The sequence below is a fragment of the Trachypithecus francoisi genome, unplaced genomic scaffold, assembly GCF_009764315.1.
Source record: "Trachypithecus francoisi isolate TF-2019V2 unplaced genomic scaffold, Tfra_2.0 Lachesis_group21, whole genome shotgun sequence".
Lineage (NCBI taxonomy): Eukaryota > Metazoa > Chordata > Mammalia > Primates > Cercopithecidae > Trachypithecus > Trachypithecus francoisi.
In genome coordinates, this window is record NW_022681467.1 from 26,986,817 (window position 1) to 27,009,402 (window position 22,586).

The 22,586-nt window shown below is 47.6% G+C and overlaps 1 protein-coding gene across 5 annotated transcripts in view; it reads left to right on the top strand.

The window, feature by feature from the left end:
- Positions 1-415: 415 nt before the first annotated feature.
- HM13 (histocompatibility minor 13) overlaps positions 416-22,586 on the top strand; it is a 57,061-nt gene continuing 34,890 nt past the window's right edge. For all 5 annotated transcript variants that reach the window (XR_004431186.1, XR_004431187.1, XM_033186021.1 and 2 more), the window contains exons 1-2: positions 416-751; positions 12,594-12,692. Coding sequence is in view for 3 of the 5 variants with exons in the window: in XM_033186021.1 (XP_033041912.1) it covers positions 569-751; positions 12,594-12,692 (282 nt within the window). In the remaining 2 variants the exon portion in view is untranslated. The remainder of the gene's footprint in view (positions 752-12,593; positions 12,693-22,586) is intronic.

A 22,586-nucleotide genomic window follows, 5' to 3' on the forward strand; every position in this document is an offset into this window, starting at 1 on the left:
TTATTGTCTTCCCAACGTCCCCCCACACACACTGCACTAAAATGCAAGCTTCACGAAGGCAAGGACGAACTTTTGCCTGTATTGTTCACCTCAGTGTCCCCAGAGCCTAGGACAGGCGTTGGCATATTGAGGGACACTCAATAAATACTTAAGGAGTGAATAAACAACTGAATACCCGATAAATGCATGTATGAATAAACACATTCTTAGTTATTCGGAATATGAAGATTTGCGGAGAGTGGACAGCCTGGGATTGAGGAGACCGGCTGAGACTGGGAAATGGGCATTCGGGCCCACCGCAGTGGTCCAGAGCCCCTGTCTGGACCACTAACAAGTTGCTTAGCAACTCGCCGCCCGGCCCTCGGCCACCACTAGAGGGCGAGCGGGCGGGGAGACGTGCGCGCGCGTGCAAGCCTGTGTGCACGCGTGCGCGGCGCGGGCTTGGGAGGGAGCACGTCACTTCCTGTTACCTTAGGGGAACGTGGCTTTCCCTGCAGAGTCGTTGTTTCCGTCAGCGTCCCTGCTGCATCAACCGGAGCTGGAGTCGGATCGCGAGCGCACCCTCGCTATGGACTCGGCCCTCAGCGACCCGCATAACGGCAGCGCCGAGGCAGGCGGCCCCACCAACAGCACGACGCGGCCGCCTTCCACTCCCGAGGGCATCGCGCTGGCCTACGGCAGCCTCCTGCTTATGGCGCTGCTGCCCATCTTCTTCGGCGCCCTGCGCTCCGTACGCTGCGCCCGCGGCAAGGTAGGGTCAGCGGGAAAACCGGGTACTTTCCACCCCCATGCCGAACACGGCCGACATGAGCCCTTCCTAGGCGGGACAGACACCTCCTCTCCCCGGACACTGAGTCTTCCCAGCCCTAATCATCGCCGTTCCCTCTACCTCGGGCCCACATTCCAGAGCTGGCATTTCCTGCCGCGGGATCTGGGCACCGACCCCCGACCAGGGTATGACACCTTCCCCAATAGGAACTTGCTTCTGCTCCTGACTCAGACTCTGACACTTCCCTCCCTGTGCATCATGCCGCGGCTGGGAACGCTGTCAGCCGGTCCCCCACTGCGACTCGGGCACTGATTGTTCTGAGCCTGTTGGGCCCAGTCAGACCAGCCCCATCTATACCTGATGGATACTGGTCCTCACAACTTACTGAATGGTAGAATTTCATGTCATCCCCGGTTAGGAACTCTGCCTCGGCCCACCCCAGGGCCCTTTCTACCATTCAGACCCATCCCTAGAGTCTGACTCCTGTGTCACTGGAATCTAAGGCACCTTATGTGCTCTTAGTGCCCCCACACCTGGCCTTTGCCCCTGCCTCAAAAACAACGATCTCTCAGTCCCCAGTTTTTCACATCACTTTCTGGAACCATCCCAGTCAGCTAGCTCCTCAGAACCTGGCATCTTGATGCCTCTACTTTCCAACCAGGCATGGACGTTTTATTTTCCTGGTTTCCTCTCTCTAACTACCATCCAACCTTAGACATGGCCTAGTCAAAACCCAGACCTTGTTCCTAACCTGTAACCCTTTTCCTACCCAGCCTTTGACTCTACCTTAAAATAGCTTTTCTCCCTATACCTCCAAGACAATCCCCCCACCAAACTGGGCCTGCCTGCTGGGCCACTGTTGGCCCCTCTTGTGAGACTGGGCCAGACTCCATCCCTGGCCTTCCTCAACATCTGTCCCATTGGATACCTAGGAGGACTCCAGCACATTTCACCTTCTGCTTCCCCCTCCCCCTTCCCTGCGCCACTTCTTCCCTATATTAAGCCCTCTCTAGCCCGTTGTACCAATGGCTTCTCACTTCCTGGCACCCTCTCCCTTCCTCCACAACCTCTTAATCTGCACCTCCCAGATGCTCTTCCCCCACCCAGACCTGAAGATGGACCTAAGTGGAAGCTGTCTTGCCCAAAGAGGGCAGGCCCACAAAGCAGCTGCCACTTTTGAAACTGCTGAAGCTGAGGTTCTCAAAACACTACCCAACTTGAGCAGTAGCTGAGGCCTGCCACCTTCCTTCCCCAAAAGCAGAGAACTCACTACTGGCTCTGTATGTGATCAGATATAAAGAAAGTAGTTAGGTAGGGCTTAGGCTGAGAGACTCAAACATGACTCCATTTTCCTTTTTATTTGGCTTTTTCTAAGCAGAGTTCAGGTGATATTAAGCCTCTCTACTATGCCTGTCAGGTAGACACTTAGTGTAGAGAGAAGTTCTGAGATAAACCAGGACAGAGGAGGCAAAGGACAGCTGGCATAAGGCTAGGCAGCTTGATCTGAGCTGCTCTCCAAACTGAGTAATTTTCCCTGGCACCTCCTGTAGGTGGATCACTAATCTCTGCAGAAAACACCTTCCAGGCATCAGTATTTCCTGAACTTCCACCACTGTCAGGGGTAAGGGAGGATTGCTGCAAAGATGAGTAGGTCAGAGCCCTGTCACCAAGGAATTCGGTAGCCTGGGTGAAAGAATAATAACTAGATCTGTGATTATAATACAAACAGTGCTACAAGGTTTAGGGAGAAAAATTGAGCACATCTGGGACCGTACAGGGAGGCTTTGTGCTAGAGGTAGGCCTGAGCCTTGACGTAGAGATAGAATTTCAGCCAGGAGAAGGCATTCTAAGCAGAAGAAACCAGGTAAGCAGAGAGAGGCATGGAGGCAGGAGGCTACGAGGCAGTTCAGGAAATAGTGGAAGGTATGGTGTGGCTGGAACAGAGGGTATGGATAGGAGAAAGCCTTAGCCTCTGAATACCTCTCCCAAGCATCTCCTGCAGGGCAGCAGGGTGTGGAGGACTGTATGAATTTACAAACAGGACCTGACCATTAAGAGCCTGCCACCACCAATGACCCAGATGCTGTAAAACTTGCAAAACCTTTATGCCCTTTGATGCTCACAGCAACTGAGGTGGCAGGCAGAGCCAGTTTCATTATCCTCGTTGTACAGAAAAAGAAACTGAGAGTCAAAGAAATGACTTCTGAAGATCACTCTGCCATTTAGGGGCAGAACCAGGTATGCCTAGCCCTAGTCCAGGGCTCTCTCCTAATACAGGCACCCTTAAAGACAAGCAGCATTGACCTAAGGAAAGGACAGGCCAAATGACTTCCTTTCCACCCTGAGTCGTTTCCCTGGTCATGTGAAAAGGAGAGAGAAGAGTTAGTGTGGGGACCCAGTTTTGATTTCCCACTAGTGTTAGACCCCAAAACCAGTTGGGAGAGAGGGAATGTGAGGACAGAATTCTCCCCAGGGGTCAAGGTGTCCATAACAGGCAGGGAAAATTGTGAAGTCATGGAGAGAAGAAGGTAGAGCCTCCAGGAGTATGTTGTGAAGAAGTAGCCTTGGGAGGAGCAGTCTCAGAGCAGCACACATCACTGTCAGAGGCCTGTATCCCAGACAGAAGCGAATCTGGCCCAGGCAGTAGCTGCACATTGGTTTAATAGCTGCACAGTAAACATTGGTTGAAAGGGCCCTCAGTGAACAGGACTGGGTGCCTGCTCTGGGCTGGGTACCAGGAGTTCCGGGGCAAAGAAGGCCAAGCCCTGCCCTCGCTGAGCCCAGCCACCAAGGAGAAACAGACATGTGACTAGCCAAGTAAATAGAGTTCTCATAGGCCTCCTGGAGGGGGCAGCAGTTTTCTTTGCATGGATGGGGAGAGTCCAACAGGCAGAACAGGAGAAGGTGGAGTGGGGGACCACAAGATGTGTTCAGGGAGGCAGTGAGGAGTATGGTGTGAGCCCAGGAGAGGGGCTTGGATGTAGTGACAAGATGTTCAGGAAGCCTGTGGCCTTTCTAGGGAAGAGAATCCTGAAAGCAACGCAGCGGTTAATCATTATTGTTACAAAAATACTATACACTTGTTGAAAAAAAATCAAGCAGTGCAGAAGTATAAAGGAAAAGCCTCCTGGGCAGTATTCCTTGGAAGCAACCCAATTGGCTGTTGGGTATATAACCTTCAAGAATTTTTTCTATGTATACACAAACATTGTGTATGTGTCTGTATATATAGACATATGTAAATTTATTTTTATAAAAATTGGATTATATAATACATATTTCTCTGCAACCTAATTTTTTTTTTTTTTTTGGACGGAGTTTCACTCTTGTTGCCCAGGCTGGGTGCAATGGTGTGATCTTGGCTCATTGCAACCTCCACCTCCCAGGTTCAAACAGTTCTCCTGCCTCAGCCTTCCGAGTAGCTGGGATTACAGGTATGCACCACCATGCCTGGCTAATTTTGTATTTTTAGTAGAAACAGGATTTCTCCATGTTGGTCAGGCTGGTCTCAAACTCCCAACCTCATGTGATCCACCCTCCTCGGCCTCCCAAAGTGCTGGGATTACAGGCATGAGCCACCGCACCAAGCAATTTTGTTTCTTTAACAATATGTTGGCCAGGCGCGGTGGCTCATGCCTGTAATTCCAGCACTTTGGAGGCCGAGGCAGGTGGATCACTTGAAGTCAGGAGTTCAAGACCAGCCTGACCAACATGGTGAAGCCCTGTCTCCACTAAAAATACAAAAATTAGCTTTGCATGGTGGGGCACGCCTGTAATCCCAGCTACTCAGGAGGCTGAGGCACGAGGGGGTCTCGCTCTGTCACCCAGGCTGGAGTACAATGGCACAATCTCAGCTCACTGCACCCTTCACCTCCTGGGTTCAAGCAGTTCGTCCGTCCGCCTCAGCCTCCCGAATATCTGGGATTAAAGGTACCTGCCATCATGCCCGGCTAATTTTTGTATTTTTGCAGAGATGGGGTTTCACCAGGTTGGCCAGGCTGGTCTTGAACTCCTGACCTCAGGTGATCCACCTGCCTCGGCCTCCCAAAGTGCTGGGATTACAGGCGTGAGCCACCACACCCAGCCAGTACACTCTTCTCTGCACCTTGCTTTTTTCACCTAATATGTGTTACAGATCCGATCATGCCAGTACATAGGGTGTGGGTGTGTTCTTTCACAGATGTATGGTGTCCCACCTGTACCCCAGTTTGCTTAGAATGCTGGTTCTCTAGTATCTGGTCCCTGGGCCAGCAGTGTCAGCATCACCCCAGAACTTGTTAGAAATGCACATTCTGAATCACAAGCTTAAGGTGGGCCCAGCAATGTGTGTTTTAGCAAGCCCACCCAGTGATTCTGATGCATGCTCAAATTTGAGAATTTGAGTCCTGTCCCCCACTGGTCATTTAGGTTGTTTCAGTCTTTTGCTATTACAAACCATGCTGAAATTAATGTCTTTACACATTTTTATTTCACACTTGTCTGTGTATTTGTATATTTGTAGGATAAATTTCTCAAAATTGGTGGGTCAAAGGCTATGCACACTTTTTTTTTTTTTTTTTTTTTTGAGACAGTCTCACTCTGTCGCCCAGGCTGGAGTGTGAGTGTGGTGGCACCATCTCAGCTCACTGCAACCTCTGCCTCCTGGGTTCAAGCAATTCTCCCACCTCAGCTTCTTGAGTAGCTGGGATTACAGGCGCGCACCCACCACACCCAGCTAATTTTCATATTTTTAATACAGATGGGGTTTTACCATGTTGGCCAGGCTGGTCTCAAACTCCTGACCTCAGGTGATCTGCCAGCCTCAGCCTCCCAAAGTGCTGGGATGACAGGCGTGAGCCACTGTGCCCAGCCCACACTTTTTATTTAGATAGATTTTACCATATGATCCACTATAGAGGTTGTATCAGTTTACTTTCCCACAGCAGTGACCTCAATTCTTGTTTAATGATTGTTGTTTTTTTGGTTTTTTTGAGACAGAGTCTCACCCTTTGGCCAGGCTGGAGTGCAGTGGTGTGATCTTGGCTTATTGCAACCTCCGCCTTCCGGGTACAAACAATTCTCGTGCCTCAGCCTCCCAAGTAGCTGGAATTACAGGCGTGTGCCACTACACCCAGCTAATTTTTATATTTTCAGTAGTGACAGGGTTTCACCATGTTGGCCAGGCTGGTCTCAAACGCTTGACCACAAGTGATCCGCCCGCCTCGACCTCCCATAATGTGCTGGGATTGCAGGCATGAGCCACCGTGCCTGGCCTCTCCAGAGGTTTTTAAGCAGGTACATTATACAATCAGGTATGGGCTTTAGAAAGAGCTAGTGGCAGGGTGGGTGATAGGCAGGAGGGAAAAGTGTAATGTTGGTGCAGGGGTTGTGAAGACAGCAATGGGGGTCAAAGGATTGGGGTAGGAAGTTAGGTCAAGAAAGGTAACCTTGGAGAGCTGAGTGACTGGATGTTGTGGTAAGGAGTGGAGACCCTGGAGTCTCCAGCTGGGGCAACAGTAACAGAATGGCCCATGAATTCCAGATCATTTCCAGGGCATGGCATAGACGCAGTGCTCCGAGAGCTTGAGCCGTGCCACTGGCTTGAAGCAGGCATCTGTCCTCTCTTACAGCTTTTGTTTCCGCTCTGATAACAACATGCAGAATGTCACTGGAAGCTACATTTACTTCTGCTGTTTGTGTCAGGTTTTTCCCCCACTCTCTAATTGTGTTTCGTGTTGCAGGAGCTATTGTATTTACATATGCACATCTGGTTAAAAAATCCCAATTGGATTGGTAAAGAATCCTAACAACTTTTTAGTATTTTTGTAACTACAAAGATTAACTGTTCAGTTACCTTCAAGATTCTGTTCCTCAGAAAGGTTGCAGGCTTCCCAGGTATCTTCCTGTTACAACTTTCCAACAGAAATTTTCAGATAAGAAAGATAGAGGTCTTCTAGGAAACAGCTGCCAAGAGTTTAGGGTCTGGAACTGGACTGCCTCAGTTTGAATCCTAGCTCTGGCACTCACCAGCTGTGTGACACTAAGCAAATTACTTCACCTCTCTAGGCCTCCGCTTCCTCATCTGTAAAAGAACTATTAAAAGTACCTTTCCAGCTGGCTGCAGTAGCTCACACCTATAATCCCAGCACTTTAGGAGACCGAGGCAGGCAGATCACGAGGTCAGAAGATCGAGACCATCCTGGCTAACACGGTGAAACCCCGTCTCTACTAAAAATACAAAAAATTAGCTGGGCGTGGAGGGACATGCTTGTAGTCCCAGCTACTCGGGAGGCTGAGATAGGAGAATTGCTTGAACCCAGGAGGCAGAAGTTGCAGTGAGCCGAGATTGCACCACTGCATTCCAGCCTGGGCAACAGAGCGAGACTCTGGCTCAAAAAAAGAAAAAACACACAAAAAGTACCTGCTTTGTGGGGTTTTTGTGAGGATGAAAACATGTAAAGTACCTAGAACAGTGAAGTAATGTTATTGTTATTACTGTTATCGTCAGATTTCAGGTCTCCCCTTCTTTTTGTTTGTTTGTTTGTTCGTTTGTTTAATAGAGGCAGAGTTTCTTCACGTTACCCATGCAGGTCTCAAACTTCTGGGCTCAACCGATCTTCCCACCTTGACCTCCCAAAGTGCTGGGATTACTGTCTGGTCTCCCATTCTGACTCAACATTGCAGCATGGGATATTTATAAGTCACCCACAAAGGAGACCAGAGTCCTCTGTGTGGTGGAGAGGATCTGTCCAACCTTGGTTTGTCACTGAATAAGATTAGGCCTCTTCCCACCCAGGGTGCTGAGTTGAATTGAAAGGAATATGTGGAAATGAGCCATAATACTGGTTTGTAGGTGAAGCCACAGAGTCCTGTGTTTCCTTTGACAGCCCTGAGCCTCTCTCTGCATGTGCACATCTTTCTGCTTGATAAGTACTTCCTTTCCTTGTACACAAAGCAGACTCTTCCACCTGGGAGCGGTGGCTCACGCCTGTAATCCCAGCACTTTGGGAGGCCAAGGCGGGCAGATCATCTGAGGTCAGGACTTTGAGACCAGCCTGGCCAACATGGTGAAACCCCGTCTATACTAAAAATACAAAATTAGCCATGTGTGGTGGTGCATGCCTGTAATCCCAGCTATTTGGGAGGCTGAGGCAGGAGAATCACTTGATTTGTAGTGAACTGAGATTGTGCCATTACACTCCAGCTTGGGCAAAAGGAGCAAAACTCCACTAAAAAAAAAAAAAAAAAAAAAAAAAAGGCAGACTCCTCAACCCAGTCAGCATTTATCTGGCTCCAAACTACCAGACCCTGTGCTTGACCATCAGGGCCTTGCTTAAGTGGTACCTGCTCTTGCCACCTCTGACTCCTTTACTTCTCTGCAGAAATAGTGTCTTGTTGGCCTTCTCGTGATTCCCTTGTGCTTAATAATGATACAAATGGTGTATACAGTTTACGTGATGACTCAAGGCACAATGCTGAGTACTTCCAAAGCAGAAATCAGAATCCTCACAACTTATTTTACAGCTGAGGAAACCAAGGCTTAGGGGGGAAAAAATCACTTTCCCAAGGTCCCACAGCTAGGAAGAAGTAGAGCTGGGAGTCCAAATGGGCTTCCTGACCTCAGAGTCCCTTCATACCTGCTGATGTTCATACTGTGTGTCACACTGATAAATGTGTCTATTGCATCATGTGTCATACTGTGTTATAATAGCCTGTTTGGGGTTTTGTTTTGGGGGAGGCTTTGTGTGTGTGTGTGTGTGAGCCAGAGTCTCACTCTGTTGCCGAGGCTGGAGTTCAGTTGCACAATCACCGCTCACTACAGCCTCCACCTCCCGGGTTCAAGCAATTCTCCTGCCTCAGCCTCCTGAGTAGCTGGGACCACAGGCGCACAACATCACACCCGGCTAATTTTTGTATTTTTAGTAGAGACGGGGTTTCACCATGTTGGCCAGGCTGTTTATTTTTTTTTGAGACAGTCTCGCTCTGTCGCCTAGGCTGGAATGCAGTGGCTCAGTCTCGGCTCACTGCAACCTCTGCCTCCCAGGTTCAAGCTATTCTCCCGCCTCAGCCTCCTGAGTAGCTGGGATTACAGGTGCACACCACCATGCCCAGCTAATTTTTGTATTTTCAGTAGAGACGAGGTTTCACCATGTTGGCCAGGCTGGTCTCGAACTCCTGACCTCAGGTGATCCGCCCGCCTCCGTCTCCCAAAGTGCTGGGATTACAGGCGTGAGCCACCATACCCAACCAGTTTTGCTTTGCATTCCATAAAATAGAATATATGTTCTCTGTGATACGTATCATGTCACAGTATTAACCTACCTGCCTATGAGTGCGTCAAGATCAGGAACTCATTTTTGTATCCATACTACTGCTACACAGGAAATGTATTAAATGTGTGGAGGTACTCAGAGGGGATGAGGAACTTGCCCAAGTCCAACAGCACACTACTGGCAAAAGCAGAAGCCAAGGGTTGGGAGAGAATAGGGAAGGAAGGAAACCGGGCCTCTCATGTGGGTATTGCTCACCCACCCCGCTTCCACCTCCTGGCAAAGCCATCCAAGTGACTCACATGTAGCTACCTCCAGTGGCTCCAGAGGGGATGGTCTACCTTCCAGCCCAGTGCCTGGGCTGCCTCAGCCATGCATAGGCAAGGGTGTGGTTAGGGGCCTCCTTACTCACCTCTCCCTGATAGTCACAACCCCCAATACAAGCACAGTACTTTACAGTTTGCCAGGCTGTTTCGTATCCCATATCTCATTTGGTTTAAGACTCTTATGGGACTGGGTGTGGTGGGTCACGCCTATAATCTCAGCATTTTGGGAGGCCAAGGCAGGAGGATCACTTGATGCCAGGAGTTCAAGGCTGTAGTAAGCTATGCACTCCAGCTTGGGCAACAGAGCAAGACCCTGTCACTTTTTTTCTTTTCTTTTCTTTTCTTTTTTTTTTTTTTTAAAAAAAGAAGGCTCTTAGACCTTTTTTGAAGTGAGGCTAGAGATTATCCTCCTGTTTGACAGAGAAGTAAACCCAGTCACTCAGCATGCCATTAACAGGGCAAGGAATACCTTGGATACACTTTATGTGTAGCATTTTACTTATGTATGAACTATATCTGTAGGGAGAATTCCCACAGGTGGAATTGCTTGGTCAAAGGGTATGTGCATTTGTGATTTTTTATGTATTGCCTAGTTGCTTTCTACAGGAAGACAGATTGACTCCCATAGGCAGTGTGGGAGACTACCTCTTTCCCCCATAACCCCACCGACTCAGTATGTTACCCAGTGTGTGGATTCTTATCTTTCTGATAGACGAAAAACAGAATCTCAGTGTGCTTTAGTTTGAGCTCATTAGGAGTGAGAATAAACACTCTTTTTTTACTATTAAGAGCCATTTGTAGTTCTTGTTCTGTGGCTCTTCTTTTTGTATCTTTGGGCATGTGGAAATTTCAATTTAATGCATCCTGCCAAATTGCCCTCCCCAAAAGGCTGGACAGGTTTATACTCTAGGCCAGTGCTGTCTATGTACTTCCTTTAGCTGGGCACAGTGGCAAATGCCTGTATTCCCAGCTACTTGGGAGGCTGAAGCATGAGGATTACTTAAACGCAGGATTTCGAATCTAGCCCACACCTCCCTCTCCCAGTAGTCATTTTGTGGGCTTACTGCCCTCTGCCCCATCTCATTCCCTCTTTGTAACCTTCCACCTGGGACACTAGGGCCTCTCTGAGCCAGCCTTACCTTCTCCAGACACCCTCTCTCTTAGCAGGTTTTTTATTGTTGGTTTTTTTGAGCCAAAATATTTGTGAGTCTCCATAACTGAATGTGATCCCATCTTCTAGGGATGCTGGTGTTTTACTCACAGGACGGACATGGTGATGGTAGAATCTCAGGCACTGTAATGAGTCTGTGGCTACTATGGAAAGGACTTCGGCATGAGCAGAAGTCTAATCTGGCATTGTTAGGACTTTTGGTAGCCATGATATAAAACAGTTGTAGAGTAGGCTTGTCCCAGTGGGAAAATCTGGAAGGGCTTCATGGCAGTGACATTTACTAGGCCCTTGAGGACTGTGCGGATTTTGCCTAGCAGAGAGAGGGCAGGTAGAAAGCACTGTGATCCTGAAAGCTTTTGACCCTGTTTGGAATACAAATTTATACCAAAAAAAAAAAAAAAAAGAAAAGAAAGAAAATAAATTTATACCAGTACTATATTATCATTGATAAATTTTCATTAGAAACTTCTGGCCGGGTACAATGGCTCACGCCTGTAGTCCAGCACTTTTTGAGGCTAAGGCCAAGAGTTTGAGACCAGCCTGGCCAACATGACGAAACCCCCTCTCTACAAAAAATAACAAAAATTAGCCAGATATGTTGGCATGTACCTGTAGTCCAACTACTCAAGAGGCTGAGGCAGGAGAATTGATTGAACCAGGAGGCAGAGGTTGCAGTGAGCCAAGATTGTGCCACTGCACTCCAGCCTAGGTGACAGAGTGAAACTCCATCTCAAAAAAAAAAGAAAGTTCTTCCCCATAATTTTTTTTTTTTTTTTCCGAGACAGAGTCTCACTCTGTCGCCCAGGCTGGAATGCAGTGGTATGATCTCGGCTCACTGCACCCTCCGCCTCCTGGGTTCAAGTGATTCTCCTGCTTCAGCCTCCTATAGCTGGGATTACAGGCGTGTGCCAGCACACCCGGCTAATTTTTGTATTTTTAGTAGAGATGGGGTTTCACCATGTTGGCCAGGCTGGTCTTGAACTCCTGACCTCGTGATCCACCCACCTCAGCCTCCCAAAGTGCTGGCATTACAGGCATGAGCCACTGCGCCCAGCCTCCTTTGGCATGAATTCTATGAAGCTAATTTATTCCTACGTTGGTCTGTTACTCCATTTTTAATTCTTTTCATTTTTATAACACTGAAATTGTTTTTATTGCATTTAGTTCTTTTTCATGTAAATATTTATCCTTCATCAGTTCTTTACCCACATCACATTCTTGCCAACTGTAGCATCTGCTATTATAAATTTAATTGTGGCTTTTATTTTTACCATTTTCAAGTCTGCCAGTCAAATTTCTTAAATTTAAGTTTTGTCAAGATTTGCTTCTCCTCACACTTGGTGTCTCCCTATGTGCAGTTTCAGCCATTGTCTGTCTTGTTTGTTGTTAATTTCAACTCATAATATTAAGTACCTACTGGATGACAGAATAGTCATTTTTCCTTCTTAGCTGATCCATTAGAAAATTGAAAACAATTCTCTTCGAGAGGTCTGAAACTGCTGTAGCATCACTCGTGTCCAAGTTTTCTTCTTTCAGTTATTCCATATTGGAATGGCCTCTGCCATAGCCCTTCTCTCCAGATGTGTCACACACGCCCTGGGTTCTCCTTGGTCTCTTGATCAGGGTCCAGATCTCCTTATGGCAGAATGGCAGGATCAGCCAGGCGTGGTGGCTCACACCTGTAATCCCAGCACTTTGGGAGGCCAAGGCAGGTGGATCACTTAAGGTCAGTCCAAGACCTGCCTAGCCAACATGGTGAAACTCCATCTCTACTAAAAATACAAAAATTAGCTGTGCATGGTGGCACATGCCTATAGTCCCAGCTACTCAGGAGGCTGAGGCAGGAGAATCACTTGAACCCAGGAGGCGGAGGCTGCAGTGAGCCAAGATTGTGCTACTTCATTCCAGCCTGGGTGATAGAGCAAGACTCCGTCTCAAAAAAAAGTGGCAGGATCAGAGCATCCTGCCCCAGGATGAGGCAGGCAGCATTCCTAGCCAAGGGAACAGCATTTGAAGAGCCTTGCAGGAACACACGGGAACCAGCCATGCTGAGCCATTGCCATTCTTCTCTCCTCTAGAATGCTTCAGACATGCCTGAAACGATCACCAGCCGGGATGCTGCCCGCTTCCCCATCATCGCCAGCTGTACACTCTTGGGACTCTACCTCTTCTTCAAAGTAAGTCTTTTGCCACCTGTTGTGTCATTTGATCTAAATGACTTTATCTTATTTTGTTTTATTTTTCCCATCACAAGAGCCATGCATGTTCATTTATAGAAAATAAAGAAGAGAGAAAAATTAATAATTCACCCATAGACCTACCCAAAGACAACAACTGTTAGTGTTTGGGGCCCTTTCTCACTAGTCTGTATTTCTTTTTTCCATGTAGCTTTTTGTTTTGTTTGTGTGATATCAGTTTGGTTTCATTATGCTGTTTATGTTGGGATGGGGTATAGCTTGTGCCCAGACATACCTCTGCCATACTAATGGCCTTTTTTTTTTTTTTTTTTAATGTATCGAGGTTTATTTTCCCAATAAAAGTTACACAGGCTCAGTGTTGAAAACCTGGAAAACACAGAAAAGTAAAAAGGGAAAAACAGCAGTCATCCAAAACCCCACTACCAGAGACAGTCACAGTTGCCCTTCGGAGGTGTGTCCTTCCACTGTTTCTCCCTGTGCATGGTTTCTCCGTAGCTGTGACCACATGGTGTATTCAGTTTGTAGCTGCTTTTTTCACTTCACATTAATAACATCATAAACATTTTCTCATGTTACTGCAAACTCTCTTTAGTTGTACTATTTTCTGGATTATAAAAGTAATATATTCAGAAAAACTAAAGAAAGTATATCAATAGAGGAAAAAATTAATTCCACAACACAGAAGTAGTCATTAACAATTTGGCTGGCCGGGCGCGGTGGCTCAAGCCTGTAATCCCAGCACTTTGGGAGGCCGAGACGGGCGGATCACGAGGTCAGGAGATCAAGACCATCCTGGCTAACACGGTGAAACCCCGTCTCTACTAAAAAATACAAAAAACTAGCCGGGCGAGGTGGCAGGCACCTGTAGTCCAAGCTACTTGGGAGGCTGAGGCAGGAGAATGGCGTAAACCCAGGAGGCGGAGCTTGCAGTGAGCTGAGATCCGGCCACTGCACTCCAGCCTGGGCGACAGAGCAAGACTCCGTCTCAAAAAAAAAAAAAAAAAAAAAATTTGGCGTATCTCCTTTTGGGCTTTTTATTTATTTATTTTAGGACAGGGTCTCACTCTGTCCCCCAGGCTGGAGTGTAGTGGCGCCATCACAGTTTACTGCAGCCTCAACCTCTTAGGCTCAAGAGATCCTCCTGCCTCAGCCTCCCAAGTAGCTGGGACTACAGGCACGCACCACCACACCGGCTAATTTTTTCTTTTTTTTTTTTTTTTTTTTTTTTTTTTTGAGGCGGAGTCTCGCTCTGTCGCCCGGACTGGAGTGCAGTGGCCAGATCTCAGCTCACTGCAAGCTCCGCCTCCCGGGTTTCCGCCATTCTCCTGCCTCAGCCTCCCGAGTAGCTGGGACTACAGGCGCCCGCCACCTCGCCCGGCTAGTTTTTTTGTATTTTTAGTAGAGACGGGGTTTCACCGTATTAGCCAGGATGGTCTCGATCTCCCGACCTTGTGATCTGCCCGTCTCGGCCTCCCAAAGTGCTGGGATTACAGGCTTGAGCCACCGCGCCCGGCCACCCGGCTAATTTTTTCTTTTTTGAGACAGAGTCTTGCTCTGTCGCCCAGGCTGGAGTGCAGTGGCGCAATCTCGGCTCACTACAACATCCACCTCCTGGGTTCAAGTGATTCTCCTGCCTCAGCCGGCTGAGTAGCTGGGAGTAGACGCACACCACCACGCCCAGCTAATTTTTGTATTTTTAGTAGAGACAGGGTTTCACTGTGTTGGTCAGGCTGGTCTTGAACTCCTGACCTCATGATCCGCCCACCTCGGCCTTCCAAAGTGCTGGGATTATAGGTGTGAGCCACTGCACTCAGCCAATTTTTTCTTTTAGTAGAAACAAGATTTCGCTTTGTTGCCCGGTCTGGTCTCAAACTCCTGGGCTCAAGTAATCCTCCCACTTCTGCCTCCCAAAGTGCTGGTGTTACAGGCGTAAGCCACCGTGCCCGGCCTGTTTAGCATTATTCTAATCATAACTGTAGTGTTGGATCTTCTTTTTGTTGTTTATGTTAGGTTTTTCTTTGTTGATTGGTTTTTTTAGAGACAGGGTCTCACTCTTGCCCAGCCTGGAGTTCTCTGGCGCAATCATGGCTCACTGCAACCTCAACTCCTGGACTCAAGTGGAAAAAACTGGCTGATTTTATTTTATTCTATTTTTTTTTTAGAGATAGGGTTTCACTATGTTGCCCAGGCTGGTTACCAATTCCTTGGCCTGCTAAAGCACTAAGATTACAGATGTAAGCCACCATGCCAGGCCCTTGTTTTGTTTGTTTTGTTTTGTTTTTGAGACAGGGTCTTGCTCTGTCACCCAGGCTGGAGTGCAGTGGTGCAATCATGGCTCACTGCAGCCTTGACCTCCTGGGCTCAAGTGATCCTCCCACCTCTGCCTCCAGAGTAGCTGGGACTACAAGGCGTGTACCACCACACCTAGCTAATTTTCATGTTTTTAGTGGAGATGGGGTTTTGCATGTTGCCCAGGCTGGTCTCGAACTCCTGGGCTCAAGCTATCCACCTGCCTTGACCTTGTAAAGTGCTGGTATTACAGGCATGAACCACCACACCTGGCCCCTTCTTGTTCTTTTAATAGTACATCAAATTTTTTCCTGGTCATTGAAAATTCCTCAAGGATGACTTTAATTTACATCTTAAAATGTAGGCTGGGCACAGTGGCCCATACCTGTAATCCCAGCACTTTGGGAAGCCAAAGTGGGTGGTCAGGAATTCATCTGAGGTCAGGAATTCGAGACCAGCCTGGCCAACATGGTGAAACCCCATCTCTACAAAAACTACAAAAAATCCATCCTGGCCAACATGGTGAAACCCAGTCTCTACTAAAAATAACAAAAATTAGCTGGGGATGGTGGCGTGTGCCTGTAGTCCCAGCTACTTGGGAGGCTGAGGCAGGAGAATCACTTGAACGCAGGAGGCAGAGGTTGCAGTGAGCTGAGATCACACCACTGCACTCCAGCCTGGCGACAGAGCAAGACTCTGTCTCAATTAAAAACAAAAAAAGGCTCAATTAAAAAAAAAAAATACGTGTAGGCCTGGTGCAGTGGCTCACCTGTTATCCCAGCACTTTGGGAGGCTAAGGTGGGAGGATCACTTGAGCTCAGGAGTTACAGACCAGTGTGGGCAACATAGTGAGCCCCCATCTCATTCATAAGTAAATAAATAAACCGATTCATCAATAATGTACATCATTTTAAAAATTTGTTGCCAGCCTAGGCAACAGAGCAAGACTTCGTCTCAAAATTTAAAAAAAATTTTTTTTCAACCTAAAGTACAAATGAACCATAATCCTCTCCCCAGTAGTTTCCTGTGATTCTGTCATGCATAAAATCTATACTTATGTTAAATTATATATATTTATATATGTATCAAATACATGATTCTTACCACAGAGGTATTTTTATATCAACAAAGTCAACATTACCCCATTCTTTCATTCTTTTTTTTTTTTTTTGAGACAGAGTCTCGCTCTGTCACCAGGCTGGAGTGCAATGGAGCGATCTCAGCTCAGTGCAACCTCCGCCTCCATGGTTCAAGCGATTCTTCTGCCTCAGCCTCCCGAGTAGCTGGGACTACAGGTGCGTGCCAGCATGCCCAGCTGATTTTTGTATTTTTAGTAGAGATGGGGTTTCACCATGTTGGCCAGGATGGTCTTGATCTCTTGACCTTGTGATCCGCCCGCCTCAGCCTCCCAAAGTGCTGGGATTACAGGCATGAGCCACCGTGGCCAGCCTCTCTCATTCTTTTTAACAGCTGCTCATGGTTCTGTTTTACAGTGTACCCTGAGGGTGTTTAGATCTGTCCTGTGTTAGGGTTATCATAGCAGTATTGTCGTGAACACTTCATACACATAATTTGTGCACTTATTTTCTTCAAGTTTATCTGCAGTAGGTCTACCAGGTCCAGTGCATCTCCATTTGTAATTAGATAGTGCCAAATCACCCTCCAAAAAGATTGTATCATTTTACATTCCCACTGACAGTTACAAGCGTGCTGTCCTACCCAGGCGCTCACCTGCGTTGGATAGCACCAAAAGTTTTAGTTTTTTCCAGTCTGTGAGTGAATAAAAACCTTTTTTTTTTTTTTTTTTTTTTTTTGAGATGGAGTCTCACTCTGTTGCCCAGGCTGGGGTGCACTGGCACGTTCTTTGCTCACTGCAACCTCCACCTCCCAGGTTCAAACGATTCTCCTGCCTCAGCCTCTCCCAAGTAGCTAGGATTACAGGTGTATGCCACCATGCCCGGCTAATTTTTGTATTTTTAGTAGAGACAGGGTTTCACCTTGCTATAATCCTGGCCTCAGGTAATCCTCCTGCCTTGGCCTCCCAAAGAGCTGGGATTGCAGGTGTGAGCCACTGCGCCTGGCCAAAAACATAATTTTTTAACACCTGTTTCCTATTGCATAGCTCCCTCATTTTGGATCAGATTTTTTTTTTTTTTTTAGAGATGAGTTCTTGCTCTGTTGCCCAGGCTGGAGTGCAGTCACATAATCATAGCTTACTGAAGCCTTGTTCTCCCAGGCTCAGGTGATCCTCCCGTTTCAGCCTCCTGAGTATTTGGCACCAGAGATATATGTCATTACACCCAGCTATAAATCCTCTTTTTTTGTTGTTTTTTTTTATTGTTGTTTTGTTTTGTTTTGTTTTGTTTTTTGAGACAGAGTCTCTCTCTATCACCCAGGCTGGAGTGCAGTGGCATGATCTCGGCTCATTGCAATCTCTGCCTCCCAGGTTCAAGCGATTCTCCTGCCTGAGCCTCCTGAGAAATACTCTTTTTAATGGTTACAGGGTATCCCCACGAGCAACCAGCCTGGGCAACATAGCAAGACTGCATCTCTACACAACATTTAAAAATTAGCCAGACATGGTGGTGCAGGCTTATATTCCCAGCTACTCAGGAGGTTGAGGCTGAAGGATGACTTGAGCCTGGGAGTTCAAGGCTGTGGTGAGCTATGATCACGCCGCTGCACTCCAGCCTGGACATGAATGTTACCCTGACAAAGAAATATCCCTATAAGCAGATACAGCACAGTTGACTTAAAGCATCCCCCTCACTTTAAACAGAAAATGTCATTCTGATTTTTACTCTAAGAAATAAGAGTGCACTAAATAACATTGACTGTTCACAGATTTATTTTTCTTTTTTCCTGGACCTCGGGTAAAGAGCTGAATTTAGGCCAGGCGCAGTGGCTCACTCCTGTAATCCCAGCACTTTGGGAGGCCAAGGCAGGTGTATCATGAGGTCAGGAGATCGAGATCATCCTGGCCAACATGGTGAAACCCTATCTCTACTAAAAATACAAAAACTAGTGGGGCACGGTGGCGCACTCCTGCAATCCCAGCTACTTGGGAGGCCGAGTTAGGAGAATAGCTTGAACCAGGGAGTTGGAGGTTGCAGTGAGCCGAGATCGCGCCACTGCACTCCAGCCTGGTGACAGAGACTCCATCTCAAAACAAAACAAACAAAAAAACAGCTGAATTTATCAAGTGCCTTGGTTCATAGCATACCATTCTTGATCTATGCCAGGCCCCCCTACTTTGTTTTTTTTTTTCTCCCACTTCACTCCAATATCCACCTCCATTTCCCACCTTCATTTCTCCCTCTGCCAGAGGCAGCTGCTTTAATGCATTTGACTTCTGTCGTTAGATGTATATGTTTCTTATAAAATATATAGTGTTGGTGTATCTGTGTGTATGAGTGGGAATTGCATTTCCATAAATAGAACTGTGCATTGCATCTCCCTCTGTTTCCTTTTCCACTCTCTGTACCTTAAAATCTCTCTGTGGCTCTGTGTACATCCAGCCCATTGCTTCTGCCTTTGCTTTTGGCAGATATTTCTGAAGTCTTTTTTTTTTTTTTTTTTTTTTTTTTGAGACAGAGTTTCGCTCTGTCACCCAGGCTGGAGTGCAGTGGCCGGATCTCAGCTCACTGCAAGCTCCGCCTCCCAGGTTACGCCATTCTCCTGCCTCAGCCTCCCGAGTAGCTGGGACTACAGGCGCCCGCCACCACGCCCAGCTAGTTTTTTGTATTTTTTTTTTTTTTTTTTTTTTTTTTTTTGAGGCGGAGTCTCGCTCTGTCTCCCGGACTGGAGTGCAGTGGCCGGATCTCAGCTCACTGCAAGCTCCGCCTCCCGGGTTTACGCCATTCTCCTGCCTCAGCTCCCGAGTAGCTGGGACTACAGGCGCCCACCACCTCGCCCAGCTAGTTTTTTGTATTTTTAGTAGAGACGGGGTTTCACCGTGTTAGCCAGGATGGTCTCGATCTCCTGACCTCGTGATCCACCCGTCTCGGCCTCCCAAAGTGCTGGGATTACAGGCTTGAGCCACCGCGCCCGGCCGTTTTTTGTATTTTTTAGTAGAGACGGGGTTTCACCGTGTTCGCCAGGATGGTCTCGATCTCCTGACCTCGTGATCTGCCCGTCTCGGCCTCCCAAAGTACTAGGATTACAGGCTTGAGCCACTATGCCCAGCCTATTTCTGAAGTCTTGAGAGACCTTCTAACATTTTTAGTATTTAGGATTCTTTCCTTAGACCAGATGCTCCCAAAAGGAATTTCTGGCAGCAGTGGGTGTGAGCATTTTTATTTAAAGCACTGGCTTCCTATTGCTCAGCCTTTCCTCCTCTCTGGGCAGGTAAGCCTCAGTCTGCCTCGTGCCAGAAGCACAGAGTATACATACTCTTCCCCATGCCTTTAAAGTGTCCCCAGTAAGATTTCTGAAAGGCAGCTGCCTGGACAGCACAGCCACTGGGCTCCTCCTGGACTCCCCCCTGACGTCTGGCTGGTTGGTTTGCTTAACAGAAAAACAGCCCACCACAGCGGCTCTCCCTCAGCCCTTTTCCTCCCCTCTTCCTGATTGGGGCACTGGAGTTTGTAACTATATTGTATATTTTTAAAACTTCAGGGCCGGGTGCAGTGGCTCACGCCTGTAATCCCAACACTGGGAGGCCGAGGCGGGCAGATCACCTGAGGTCAGGAGTTCGAGACCAGCCTGGCCAACATGGTAAAACCCCATCTCTACTAAAAATACAAAAAAGTTGATTAACCGAGCGTGGTGGCCCATGCCTGTAATCTCAGCTACTGGGAGGCTGAGGCAGGAGAATCGCTTGAACCCAGGAGGCAGAGGTTGTGGTGAGCCGAGAACATGCCACTGCACTCCAGCCTAGGTGACAGAGTGAGACTTCGTCTCAAAAAAAGCAACAAAAAAACTTCATATTTTCCTGTTGCCTCAACGTCCCACCAACAGGCCATGAACACTTTGCCCATGTGAACAGGTACCTGTGATAAGGCTGGTCCCTGCCACAATTTCCCTTCTCGCCCTCCTCTACTATGACCTAGTGACATTCAGACATATCAGTGAGATCTCCTTTTGCTTGTGTCTTTCACCCTGAGCCCCAAGAAAGGCACTTGGCCATGGGTCTCCTTCTGTAGGACCTATGAGTATAATAAATCCTTTCATTTCATATACCTCTCTCTCAAGGACTTTCACCTTGAGTTTAGAATGATCCCATCCTCATCACCAATTGTGTTGTAAAAAGGAAGTTCCCCTTGTGAGGTTTTTTTTTTTCTTGTTTTTAGAGACAGAGTCTTACTCTTTCACCCAGGCTGCAGTGTAGTGGTGCGATCATAGTTCGCAATAACTTTAAACTCCTAGGCCCAGGTAATCCTCCCATCTCAGCCCCCTGAGTGGCTGGAACTACAGGCATGCACCACCATGCCCGCCTAATTTTTTTTTTATTTTTTGTAAAGTTGGGGTTTTGCCACATTGCCCATGCTGATCTTGAACTCCTGGCCTCACGCAATCCTCCCGCCTTGGTCTTCTAAAGTGCTGGGACAAGCCACTGCACTCAGCCCCCTTTATGAAGTCGTTAAGGATCACTCACACACAGCCACAGAAACTATGCTCAGAGAGGCTTATGAAATTACAGGATTTACTATACTCACATGTTCTAGAGAAGGAGGCATGCATGCCACACAGGCGGCCATATGGGAGGAGCTCCGAGGAAGCCACTCAACTAAGCAGGTGGGGAGAAAGGGGAGAGGACAGAGAGAAGGAAGGAGAGGGGAGGACCCCTGGGCAAGTGCCTTTGTTGGGGCTCAGGGTGGTACAAGCAAAGAGCATGAGGGGATTTACCAGTATGTTTGTATGGTATTAGGTCATAGAAGAAGAGGACCAGAGGCCGGGCGCCATGGCTCACACCTGTAATCCCACCACTTTGGGAGGCCAAGGCGGCAGATCATTTGAGCCCAGGAGTTCAAGATCAGCCTGGCCAACATGGTGAAACCTTGTCTCTACAAAAAATACAAAAATTAACCAGGTGTGATGGCACACACTTGTGTCCCCAACTACTTGGGGGCTGAGGCAGGAGGTTCACTTGAACCCTGGAGGTCGAGGCTGCAATGAGCCAAGATGGGGCCACTGCACTCCAGCCTGAGCAACAAAGTGAGACCCTGTCTTGAAAGAAAAAAAAAAGAAGAAATGGGCCGGGTGCAGTGGCTCACACCTGTAATCTTAGCACTTTGGGAGGCCGAGGCAGGCGGATCACAAGGTCAGGAGATCGAGACCATCCTGGTTAACACAGTGAAACCCCATCTCTACTAAACAAAATACAAAAATTAGCTGGGCTTGGTGGCGGGCGCCTGTAGTCCCAGCTACTCGGGAGGCTGAGACAGGAGAATGGCGTGAACCCAGGAGGCAGAGCTTGTAGTAAGCCAAGATCGTGCCGCTGCACTTCAGCCTGGGCGACAGAGCAAGACTCCGTCTCAAAAAAAAAAAAAAAAAAAAGAAGAAAAGGGCCAGAAGGAGAACCTGGGCAGAATGTTCATAGCCTATTTGTGGGAATGTTGAGGCATCATCTGTAAAATAGGTTTTTAAAATAAGTTTTAAATTTTTACAATACGGTAACATTTCACAAAATCATAGCATTTACTTTATCCTACCTTATTTGAAATTGATTCCTTTGAGGCAACTCAAAAAATTAAATCCAACAGCATAAGAAAAACAAAAGAAGAAATAGAGTTAAAGGAGAAAATTAGGCCGGGCGCAGTGGCTCACGCCTGTAATCCCAGCACTTTGGGAGGCCGAGGCGGGCGGATCAGGAGGTCAGGAGATCGAGACCATCCTGGCTAACACAGTGAAACCCCGTCTCTACTGAAAAAAAAAAAAAATACAAAAAATTAGCCGGGCGTGGTGGCAGGCGCCTGTAGTCCCAGCTACTTGGGAGGCTGAGGCAGGAGAATGGCGTGAACCCGGGAGGCGGAGCTTGTAGTGAGCCGAGATGGCGCCACTGCACTCCAGCCTGGGCGACATAGCGAGACTCCATCTCAAAAAAAAAATTTAAAAAAAAAAAAAAAGGAGAAAATTAAAATAAGATAAAACAATCCTTGGGTGAGGACCACACCCATACCCCATGCTCTAAAGCTTGTCCTCTTGCTAGAAATGGGCTTAGTTGTGGCTCTGGCTTTTTAGCAGCCAAAGCACAAAGGAAAGTGAGACGTGGTGCCCAATCCGCATGGGTCACAGTGAAACCACCCAGAAGCTCAGAGGTGTGGCCTGAGAGCATTTTGCCCCAAGGGCTCAGATTGAAAGAATGCAATGTGAGAGGTATGCCACATCTTCATAATAAAGCACAATTCATATGCCTACAAAGTCTGCTCATAGGTCTTTTTCTTGTAGCACTAACATTATGGACCACCGATTTGCCCTTCCATTCAGTCATTCTGCATTTATTGAGAGCCTGCGACATCAGGCCCTGGCTGGGTACTGGGGATACTGAAGTGAAAAAAAACAGCTGACCATCCCTGCCCTCAAGAAGCATCTTGTTAAGTGGTAGAGACAGACACCAATCACATAGATAGATGTGAAGTTACA